Source organism: Cibotium barometz, chromosome 58, assembly GCF_041138505.1.
Source record: "Cibotium barometz isolate CiBa-2024 chromosome 58, ASM4113850v1, whole genome shotgun sequence".
Taxonomy (NCBI): domain Eukaryota; kingdom Viridiplantae; phylum Streptophyta; class Polypodiopsida; order Cyatheales; family Cibotiaceae; genus Cibotium; species Cibotium barometz.
In genome coordinates this window covers 30,554,813-30,566,714 of record NC_141103.1, presented here as the reverse complement: position 1 = coordinate 30,566,714, position 11,902 = coordinate 30,554,813, and the positions used below count along the sequence as shown (strand labels likewise).

The following is an 11,902-nucleotide window of genomic DNA, read 5'->3' as shown; positions in this document are numbered from 1 at the left end:
TGTATGGTTGAGGAATTTTCGGGCCTCAAAATCTAATGTATCTAAGAGAAGGGTTGTAGGAGATTTTAAAAAAAATCGAAGCAAGATGTTTAGGATTATTCAAAAAGGATCTTCAGTACATCACACAAGGCTTTTTATGAGAAGCTTAACTCATGAGAATCAACTTCATCTGCACACACATAGCATGACTCAGGCTGGGGTATTTGATGGGGTCTACATTATGAAACACAAAATGATTACACATTATCCAAATACACTAAATATATTCTACATGGATTGTATTCCAAAGATTAGATGAGAAACCTATGAAATCCCCCAACAAAAGTTGCTTCCACGTAATTTGAGATTTATTAATAGGGGATAAACATAGCTGCACTAGTTTAAGTAGACTTTTATTATTAAATCTGCAGGAAATGAAGAGGTGAGGAAGCATTTTCTCTTCTTGTCTACATCTGGGATAGATCCCATCTCCAATCCCAAGTTTCTTGGCTCTCTCATTTATATCCAGTCCCTTGTGTATAATTAACCACAATAGGATTGATTTTTTTGGGGAAATTATTGAAGACTAGAATTTTGAAAACCTCAATTCCCATTACTTCCCGTCCCACAATATATTCCATTTCCATTTAGCTTGACATGTACATGCATACCTTTGAATGGCATAGGAGGTATAGGCAACATGGTACGGGAATGGGACCAGCGAAAAGCATCCACTTTAAAAGCTCTCCTACATTGAATGAGTTGAGTTTTGTCAGGATCCCACTTGGTGAGTCTAGATTGGAGAAATAAAAGATCCTCCCTATTAAGTTTAAACATATGAGCCATCAGATCAAGGTTTGTCCACTTTTGGTTGGATCTGAGCCATCAGATCAGGGTCTTTCCACTTCTGGTTAAAGAAGTCCTAGACATCTGCCCAATATTGAATTCCTTTTTTTTACATTTTGTGTGATCTCCTCGGGTTGTGTTCTTCCACACGATTTTTCAAATATAATGAAAACCAAATAGAGTCCAGGTGAAGGAGACCAACAAATTTTCTTTTCATACTTGGTAAGGCAAATCATCTCTCTAACTCTGTTCCATGCACTCCAGATGCTTTTGACAAGATCAAATTCTATTGGATGGGATGTATGTGATGTGATGTGGATGTAATGAATGAGATGGATGTGAATGGATGCGATGAGATGTGGATGGATGATTTGGATTGGACTGAAGAACAAGGGGAGGACTGGAATGTTCTTCCATTGAGGCATTTTGGGGATAGTTTAAGTTTGCCCAATTTCTTGTGCATAAGAATTGCCCAGTCCATTTTAGGTTGCATAAGGCTCCTTATAATCCATTTTGCTGCCATTATGTTAGCCAAATCCTCCACATTCGGGATACCCAGTCCCCCCTTGTTTTTGGGCATAGTGCAATATGTCCAAGCCACTTTTGGTATTTTATAGTTGTTAGCATCTCCTGACCACTAGAAATTTATGTAGAGGGTTTGAAGCCCTTTGATGTTACTTTGAGATGGCTTCCAGCAAGAAAGGAAGTCGACAGTTGTTGGGATGAGTAGTTGAACCAGGCATCTTCTGCCAAATTTTGTTGAAATCCTTTCCATCTATCAAACTTTGGGTTGAAGAGGTTCTAAATTTAGGCGAAACGGGTGGAGATGATCAAAGGACGGGTTATCTCTTCCCAAAAAGGAAATGGGCGCCACGTGTTGCTCATGCAGAGCAAATCCTACACGTCAGTTATCTGTGAGAAAATCCCTATTCTCGCTGAGCGGAATGCACCAGGCTCCTTGCATACGTTGTGATGATGGAAGCTCCTGGGAAGATGAGCCCTCTTCATTCTGATGGGATTGAATCTGAGGATCATGCCTGGGGTTCTGTTGTGCTGAGGATTTAGGAGGGGGTTTGGGGGTACCCGAACTGGAAACCCCCTTGTTTCGCCATAGGGAGAACCCATAAGGGTTGCAGAGCCGATGGAGAAACCAGCTCGTGCGTAGATCTGATGGCAGCTCCTCGTACGGTACCTGCTCCAAGCCTCTGAGCTCTTCCACTATTAGAACGTTTTGTAGCGGGCTGTCTTTGTTAATATATTAGTACATATAACTATTGTTTAAAAAAAAAACGGCCAAAAACCATACAAATTGGTACGCGCAGCCTCATGAAGCATCGGTTTCGGAGCAGAAGGGGCGAAGCGATGGCAGGCATCTCACGTCGATCTCACCGAGTCAGCCTTCTTGCAAGACGCTCCTGTGACTTCGTGGTGGTGGTGGTATCTTCCTTGGTTTTTCTTTCTCCTCCTTGTAAGCAATTAATGTTGCAGGGAATCGCATGTTTTCAGCCATACATTGCCCTCGAGGGTTTCCATACATTAGCCGCACATCGCTGCCGCACAACCCTACCCCATGTGAGGGCTGTTTGCATGTAACTTAGGGCCTCAGCCATGGTGCTTTGACCGCGAAAGCCAGCATTTACTGTGAAAAAATCAAATGCTCACATCTTCTCATGGGTCCATCGTCTTCATTCTCCGCATGGACAACAAGACCAAAATTTCCAAGCCATAGTCATGGTCATGGCCAGAGCCATAGCCATGGGCATGGTTCTCATGGCCATGGCAATGGCAGGGTTGTTACCCCTCCCCTTGTGAAAGCCATCTCAGGTTCTATTGGAGGTGCTGTTGAAGCATGTTGTCTGCAACCCATCGACTCCGTCAAGACGCGCCTGCAACTGGACACAAGTGGGCAGTATAAGGGTATCCTATCATGTGGAAAATCCATTGTACAGCAAGAGGGAGTCAGATCATTGTGGAAAGGTCTCACCCCATATTCAACCCATTTGGTGCTTAAGCACACTCTGAGGATGGGCTCCAATGCAGTACTGCAAGCAGCTTTCACAGACCCAGAAACAGGAGAATTGAGCCATGCTGGGAGGCTTGCAGCTGGGTTCGGTGCCGGCGTTCTAGAGGCCTTTCTGATCGTGACTCCCTGCGAGGTATAGCTTCCGCCTGCTCTTTCTTCCATATCAAAATCTGCTTATGGGGTGGCATTGCTCTTCTTTTGCTTCAGGTTGACATGAAGGTTACATTGCCTAGTTTGCAGGTTGTGAAAATCAGACTTCAACAGCAAAGAGGGTTATCGTCACCTTTATTGAAGTACAAAGGACCTATTAACTGTGCTGTTACCATAGTACACGAGGAAGGGACCTGGGGGCTGTGGGCAGGTGTGGCTCCTACCCTTATGAGAAATGGGATTAACCAAGCCGTCATGTTTAGTGCCAAGAGTTCATTTGATTCATTTCTATGGGGTAAACATGAAGGGGATGCCTGCACTGTACAGCCCTGGCAGTCAATGGTATCAGGCTTCTTATCAGGTTTTGCAGGCCCCATTTGTACTGGTCCATTTGATGTTGTCAAGACACGATTAATGGCCCAGAGCAGATACATGGATGGAGTAGGGAGTGCACAATACAAAGGCATGCTTCACGCGTTAGGGAGTATCTATAAAGGGGAAGGGTTGCATGCATTGTGGAAAGGGTTACTTCCTAGACTGATGAAGATACCACCAGGTCAAGCAATTATGTGGACGGTTGCTGATCAAGTTATTGGCTTCTATGAAAAGAATAACAGTTTATGATCACTTCAGGTTGCACAATCCAATCATAACTACCAAGCATGTGGATGCAGAAGTGGTCTCTCTTTTAGGCACTATGGATGTCTCTCAGAAGAGTTAAAATACAGACATATAAATGAAGAATTGGCTTTTATTATGGATCTATCCAAGCATCTTAAACACTTTTATTTGAGAAATTATAAGATGTCCACATTTCAATGGAGTACGTGATTGGGCTTATCCACATTACACAGTGCTGACATTTTTTTGTAGCTGCTCAATGCTTATGGAGTGCTTCGTAGCATCTCTTTGTCTGCTTCATTATTTGACAAAACTAATCCAATTTTGGACCATTTCCACAGTGTTTTGCATTGGACTCTTGTGATGTGATTTTTGGCATCGGCATAGATGCTAATAAAAAAGTATCGGGTATGCTCTCTTCAAGACTTCACCATTCGTTATCCATACATCCATAGACAATTCCCTTACTGCTTTGGCAGGAAACCACACTTTCCTCCCAAAGAAAAAAAATAAGGAGAGTTTATATGCAGGTCTGATCTGTGTTGTGTTTGGAGCCAAATTGTCTTTCACTAATGCTTTTGTCCTTTGAGACAGGTTGAAGGTAACCCATCAGGCAGAGTAGTGATGTTGCCCATTATTCAATTGGAGTTTAAAGAGCATACGAACATCCAATCTGAGTTTTGAGGGCGGCAATGAACATCCGACCCATGTTGCTACTTGCTTCCCATGAGATCTCAAGCAACCTTTGAAAGTTGTTTAGTTATGTGTTCAACCAGCCTTTGCATCCAAAATTTTGATGGGAAGGCTCCTTGACTCCATGAAGAATAAGGAAAGTTATGTTGTTTTGTTAAGTTTGAATATTGTTGACATCCTTGTGGTTCTAAGGATCATTAATTAACTTACACATTTCAGATGAAGGCCTGAGAATTAAATGTTTTAAGAGGCCAACTCTTACTTTAGTATCCCTTTTACTACAACATAGTGTGCATGTTGCATCTACAAGCCGTCTTATCTTGCTTATGATTGCAATCGGCTGAGCAATGTGGCAGTAAATCAGCTTTAGCCGGCTCCTCTTTGGGCTTAAAGCTCAAACACAAAATTAAGCTATTTAGCATTCTAGAACTAAAGCTGCATGTCAATCAATCAACAGGATATAAAGTTTTTGGGAAATGTAGGTAGGTTTTGTAGAGTCCCTCTTGGGAGTCCAATGCAATGATTGGAAGTACACATCCAAGAGATTTTCTTTCCACTTCTCTCTCTCTCTCTCTCTCTCTCTCTCTCTCTCTCACACACACACACACACACACACACACACATATACTTATGAATGTATGTGCGTGTGCATGCCACACACATATATTCCTTGCCTCACCCTCCCCAACACACACACGAATGTGTCTTTCTTTCATGAGTTGATGTTCTCAAACGAATGCAAATACCCTTCAAGCTTTGTATTAGTTAGCCTTTGTTGCTCTTCAAATATTCATTAGACTAAGGTTCATAATAGAGAGGCACGATGAGTGGTAAGAGTTTCACAAGTGGTACATGGACTAGTGTAAATCTTGTTTGAACTATCGGGTAATCACAATAAACTATCTTGGTAGTGTGTTATCATGGAAAAGATGGAAGATCAAGATCACATGTCACTTTCTTTCCATTCGTGTTTGTAGTGTGAGTGATCTTGAAGGAGGTCGAAACGATGTTTGAGAAGATACTCCAAAGACTTGTGAAAACCAAGGAGTAGATTTTGTCGTGCAGGGGCATACATGGATTAGTGAAAATCTTGTTTGAATAGAAAGGATAAACTATCTTGGTAGTGTGTTGGCATGGAAAAGATGGAAGATGAAGAGACCACAAGCCACTTTCTTTTCATTCATCTTTGCGGGGAGAGTGATCTTGAAAGAGGTCAAAACGACGTTTGAGAAGATACTCCAAAGACTTTTGAAAATCAAGGAGTCGATTTTCTTGGTATGTTGTATGATGATAACATGGAACAACAGTGCATTAAGGCTCAATAGCAAAGCATTTACAAATGTGGGCAACACTTGGTGTTGTAGTTCTTGGAAGACAAGAAGGTTAGAGAGGAAGCTAGAAGGAAAGAACTGTTGAGGAAGAGCACAAAAAGAAAATACAAAACGGAGGTGAAGCAAGCAAATTGTATAGCATCATATAGCAACCTACTTAAAATCAGATGCCAATGTTTTGATGGAGAAATACTAAAGAGAGAAGAAACCCAAACACTCCAAGGGAGAAGAGAACCTCCAAAAAATGCAAGGAGATCGAATGAGTCATGAGGATCCTAAGGGGAAGAAGGTGTAGGGAAAGGCTGTCGAGAGGCCTTTCTTGGGAGGAAGGGGGGCAATTGGCGGAGGCCAGGAGCCCCCTTCCAGCCAGAAAGGCCTCCCGACGGCCTTTCTCGCCCGTCGTGGATGGGGGAAGGTAGAGCTCGTGTTATTCTTAGTCGTCACGTCAGCAACTAGAAAAGTTGATGGTGACAGGCTTGTGATCGTCAGTTGTGCACTTCAGCCAGGTAGGAAGGAATGGCGATAGCTCGTGCTTCTTGGTGTGGACACTTCAGCACACTGAGAAGGGATGGCGACATGCAAGTGCACCAGATTCATATTTTGAAATTTAGCGCTCCTAAAATCAATGGTGCAGATCCCCCCTCTGATGACCCCTTTCCATGACAAAGATTGAAAGCTTGGGCAAAGGAGGGATTCCTCCACAAGAAATTATTTAGAAGACAGTAACCTGCAAGGACAGGATATGTGCACAATATGAAGAGGATGTGTAGAAGTTGAAAGAAAAAAAAGATGCAAAGTTAGCCAAAGTAGTGCCATACATTGAAGCACATATGTTAAGAGCCTATAATAGAAGAAGAGATGACCACATAGCAAATTAGGGAAGCCTCGCTTTTTGGGTGAGTATGATTAGTCTCAACACTTGGTAAGGATTTTAGAAAAGATGAATAAAGAGAATGAAGATATGAAGGCCACATACATAAATCTATAGTGTTTATGTTAGGGCATATACGGAGGCACAAATATATAAGTATTACTTAAGGAGGAGGATTGGATTTGGATTATCCTAGGAAGCAATGTCAACAAGTCACCTCAACCTCAAATCTTTACTTTTTGTACTTGGGCCATCTGGGAATGCTTAGTGTCAAGAACTAAATTATATACAAGTGACTAGTTTTCACACTAGGCTACCCAAACTAAAAAATGTTCCAGCCACTTTAACTAGTCTTAAGCGAGTATGTATATGAAGTTCTTAGAATTTATTTATTTGATGCAAAATTCAAGGTAAGGCCCACTATTACTAGTCTCATGTAAGTATGTACATGAAGTCCGTAGAATTTCCCATTAAATTCAAGGTAAGGCCACTTTCAATGTCGTCTTACAAAAGATAAGTGCTTGTTTTGAGCAAGTAAGATGGCAAAGCGCCTTACGGTAGGTCGGGTGGGTAAAACCATGTTAACCTATGAAGTGATTTTAACATACCCCCTCCCTAATGTGTGGTAATTGCATCCTTGCTTCACCCAGGTTGAGGGTGAAGCTGTTGCGAGGTTGGCACGGTGTGTAGGCCATGATATGCCGTGGAGTTGGCATGCAAGGTTAAGAGGTAGAATCAGAACCAATCCATAGCGGGATGCAAGGCATGTGGGATAATCTTTGGGTAGCCATGGTGGTCAACATCATGAAGGGGATATGCGATGTAGAAATTCTTCATATGCGAGGCCTCTTTTTGGTGTGTGGAAATGGCTTGGGCCCTTAAAAATCATCAAGTGGTTGGTAGAAGTGGCCCATACTTTTTGATTGGTAGAAACAATGCTAGGACCACCAATACATGATTTACATGGGGACATGGTAGTCTAGACCTTCTTGGCACAACATCATATTATTGTGCCCACTCCTCCCCAACTTGATGCTTAGAGATTGGTCTTTTTTGTGGTTAACAAGTCGGCCATACCGCTTCGGTTAACCTATGGGGTGATGCTATGATGCCCATGGAATGTATTGTTCCCAGTTTGAGAATTATAGTTAATGAGAGGTTAATGGAAAATGCTATTGCTGAGAGACAAGTTGACTTGAAAAAACTAGAAGAGACCATACTGTTTGCCATTCATGGGCTAATGGTATAAAATCTTTGACACAAAAAATGGTTTCACCAAAACGTTAAGGACAAGGAGCTTGATAAGGGCAACCTAGTGTTATTATTTGGAACATGGAGCATTAAACAAAAAAAACTTAAACTCTGGGGATTAGGACCCTCCACGTTCACTGAAATTACTCCACAAGGGGCGGTCAAAATTGAGACCCTTGATGGTATTGATGAGATCAATGGGAGCACGCTAAAAACTATTGTGGAACTTTGACCCATAACATGCCATAAAAAAGAAAGAATAGAAAAAAGTTCCAGACAGGGTGCAAAGACTCACCTAAGAAGAGGTTACAACCATGAACAAAGCAAAACTACAGATGGGAAAAACATTATCAACCAATATGGCTATGCTATCATCCATGGAGGATGATGACCTGGATATTGAACCTACAAGGGTCACTATTCAAGTGTCTAGACTGCAAATAACAACACGAGCATAGCTCTAATTGACACAAGAGCAAGTCATAACCTAACTTCATATGAAAAATTGGAAGCTCTAGGTAAACCAGATTTGGCACCAACTAATGCAAAAGCTTGTGGTTTCCATGCTAGTATGGTAAATATTGAAGGTTTTTAAATGTACAAATCCTTTTCAACGATAACCCTATGGGGCCAAAAAGGTATATGTTATGCTTGTAGGTATGATGGAAGAGTAGGTATTGTTGGGAAGAGCATGGATTAGTGAAACTAACTGTTCCATACAATGGAAAGAATGAACCATCCAAGTTCAAACAAAGGAAGGGAGAACCACAGCCCCACTATGGTCCCCCCAATGTCTAGGGACTTCGGCAATAACCAAAGGTTTCTCAAGTTTAAAGGATGATCCAAAGAATCCATGCAATCTGCACTAAGAAAGGGTTGGCCATTGTGTAACATCTCCATCAAGTTCCAAGAATTGTCACCCTTCAAAGCAACCAATTAGGAAGCAGTGAATGTAATGAAGGCACACAGTTATTATGAAGGGAATAAACAAGTTTGGTAACCTAAGTGAAAGGAAACAAGGGCCCTAGCTCTAAGCTTGAAAAGGTTGATGGCTTCAACAACCATAGTAGAAAAGGAAAACTAACAACACAAAGCCAAGGCTGTTGTGGGTACCAAAGGTTATGTTGACAATGCAAGGGTACTACCATGGAACAACAAAGATTTAGATATCTAAAAGGGTACAAGAACCAAAAAAAGTTGAAAGTATACATTTATCTAGAGAAATAAATTGCAGCTACCATCTTGTCCCATTGACACCAAGGAAGAAATTATTCAAAATAAACTACAAAAACTCATGTCATCAAAGATAATCCCTATCAATGACAAGGGTAAGGCAAAGTCACAATAGATCCTATCATGGATCTAACAACCAATTTTATTTCGTGGTTGGAAAAGGAGATGCAAAACTCAAGAAAGGAACTAGAGCATCGCCAATAAAAATATCCTTCAATGACAAGATAAGAAAGAGGATGTTAAGGACTTGAAGGTGAAGGGACCTAAAGGCTGAAAAGAAGTTAAGAAAAGGGAGGCATGTGACTAACTCAAGTTTTTCATGCCCAACAAAATTTCTCCAAAAGGGACATGAATCATGCCAAATGCATCACAAAGTTCAAAGGAATCAAGCCATTAACTCATCAGCATGATACAATGAAGTTCCGTCGACGTGAAAAAACCAATGGTCGTAACTCAAGTTTTTCACACCCAAAAAGTTGTTCCAATAAGCATAAAATTCATACCTAGAAAATCAGGAGGATCGCATGAACCATGAATGACTTCAAAAGGGTAAAACTTAAAGCTTTTTTCAAGGTGGAAAACCAGTCAAAGTTCATGACCGTGAGTATCTTGAGCTTTTCATGTCCAAAAAAAGGTGGTCCTCCAAATGCAATGAAAATCATGCAAAGTGCTTCACAATGATCAAAGGATTTAGAGGATCAGCTCAAATATATGAAATTTAGAAGTTTTTTTAGACACGAAAAACTAGTAGATGTTCACGACGTGAATATCTCGAGTTTGTCTTCACGCGCAAAAAAGTACTTCAAAACTGTCATCTGAGATAGTAACCAAGTTCTAGAAGGTGTGAGAAGAGCTTGTATTTGGTTAAAATGATTTAAAAAAAATCTCTTTTGATGTTAATATCTTAGATACACGTGTTAAAAACCAAACTTTTCATGGTCCTAAATAACATGTTCATGTATGAAAAAGTATGGCCAGTGACATGTTGATAGGTGCTGCCCACCCATATTTGTGTTGTCATGAATAACATGTTCATGCATGAAAAAGTCTAGCCAGTGACCTGCCCACCCATATTTATGAGTCATCCGTCCCATAATTATCACTTATCGCCCATATTTAAAATTGATTTTTCCTTCATTTTTACCTATTTTCTAATCCTCTTCTCCTTTGCTTTCTCTCTTGGTCACATCGCATGTGCCTTTGTCAATTCTAATTCTTGTGATCGCCCTTGCCTTCATTCATGTAGGAGGTCTTTCTACTATAATACAGGTAGGAGGGATTTTCTTACTTCATGTCTATGCGTAAGGATGTTATATTAAATTGTCTTTCTATTGTGTGTGATGCAAAGCACTTCCCTCTTCTCCATCCTTAAAAAATGCTACCTTATGTCTTGTTCTAACAAATCTATGCTATAAATCTTCTATGTCAGTTCTTTCTCTTTTTGTGTCAAGGCCCTTATATATCCAACCCAGTTAGTTGTACACATACATAGTAGGAACCTAAAGTTCACACACTTAGTATTGATGTCTTTAGTAATCTGTCAAAATGTTCTACAATCTTTTTCAGCCAAATAAACATAACTCCAACAACATATGTGTCTTTGTTGGCCATGAAAAACCAGTCTGGTTTTTCATGCCATGAAAAACCTAACAGGTTTTTCACACCAATCTAACCTCACCTAATAAAGGGGTAAATGCTAAGAATTGACCATTAGCACACACTTAAGTGTCCTTTTCAACCTTTCATTACCTTTGGTCAAGAAATTTTGGAGTGAATATCTCCAAATATTCACAATCATGAAACATTTAACTCGTTTTTCATGCTAAAACAAAACCCTTAGGAAAACCTCAATGATGCCATATTTCATCTCCATTGACCCTAACTCATCTTTCTAACATTATCTTATACCAAAGAATTACCTTTTTCTTGTCGTGATTATCTTTTTGAAAATCACGTGAGAAAAACCACCCTAGTTTCTCATGCCCAAAAAATCTTAAACATTGCATGTTTATTAACTTCATCTCACCACGGACATAACTTGCATTACTAATATGCATCAATTTTACCAAATAGACACCAATTTTCTAGCGTGAATATCTCCAACATTCACAGTAGTAGTGAAAAACCAGTTTGGTTTTACATTCTGGATTCATATTCTCATGACCTATTTACTCATTTAAACACTTTTTTCTCTTTAATCACTAACATTATTTTAACGTGTATATCCTCAAATATTCACACAATGAAAAATCAAATTAGTTTTTCACATTATAGTTGAAAGTCTTAAAAATGGTTCTTATGCACTTAATCGTAACTCATTTGAATCCATGCTAACTAGATTTTTCTCAAAATTACTAACCTTTTTTGGCATGAATATCTTCAAATATTCATGATCAAAAACCAGCCTGGATTTTCATGCGTGGAAAAAAACTGATTCAAAGCAGCATAGATTATGTAGAAAGCTTCACTAACTTTAGCTTATATCATTAACACACTAACTTCAAAAAAAGGGGCATATAAGGCAAACAAGTCCCCCTACTAGCCAGTTTAGGGTTGATATATCTAATTCTTAATGTCATAGGATGACTCCTCCTACAAAAGAACACGAGGACTCATATTATGCATCATCATATCCCAAAGCCTATAGAGAGGTTGAAACCACCCCATTAAGAGTGCAAAAGCTCACCCATTTAGGCCCATACCTTAGGAATGTGGAAGCACCATAATCAACCGAGATGTGCTCACACCAAAGGCGAAGGTATCCTTCTGATACCATTCACCTAAATGCCTACTTTTCTTGGTATTAGAAGGCCTCCTTACAATACCATTCACCCGAATGCCTACTTTTCTTGGAAACCCCTGAAGTCAAAGAAAATATGGATGCAATTAGACTCGACCTCAATA

General features: G+C 40.1%; 1 protein-coding gene across 4 annotated transcripts; it reads left to right on the top strand.

The window, feature by feature from the left end:
• Positions 1-1,880: 1,880 nt before the first annotated feature.
• LOC147606152 (mitochondrial succinate-fumarate transporter 1-like) lies at positions 1,881-4,486 on the top strand. Of its 4 annotated transcripts, none has more exons than XR_015265030.1 (5): positions 1,881-2,013; positions 2,148-2,981; positions 3,082-3,209; positions 3,961-4,027; positions 4,214-4,486. XR_015265030.1 is itself a non-coding variant. In XM_086792442.1 (5 exons), the coding sequence occupies exons 2-4, from the start codon at positions 2,496-2,498 to the stop codon at positions 3,981-3,983; spliced, it is 630 nt and encodes a 209-aa protein (XP_086648568.1). In that variant the 5' UTR covers positions 1,881-2,013; positions 2,148-2,495; the 3' UTR covers positions 3,984-4,027; positions 4,214-4,486. The 4 variants fall into 4 exon arrangements, 3 of the variants coding, with proteins under 3 accessions (XP_086648568.1, XP_086648567.1, XP_086648569.1); XM_086792442.1 differs by having other exon boundaries at positions 3,089-3,209; XM_086792441.1 differs by lacking the exons at positions 3,961-4,027; positions 4,214-4,486 and having other exon boundaries at positions 3,089-3,952.
• The last annotated feature ends 7,416 nt before the right edge of the window (positions 4,487-11,902 follow it).

What these genes read in the sequence shown, in the direction of transcription:
- LOC147606152 (XM_086792441.1), top strand. Translation starts at nt 2,496, where the DNA reads ATGGGTCCATCGTCTTCATTCTCCGCATGGACAACAAGACCAAAATTT. An exon ending in TGATCGTGACTCCCTGCGAG is followed by an intron (nt 2,982 to 3,088) that starts GTATAGCTTCCG and finishes CCTAGTTTGCAG; the next exon opens with GTTGTGAAAATCAGACTTCA.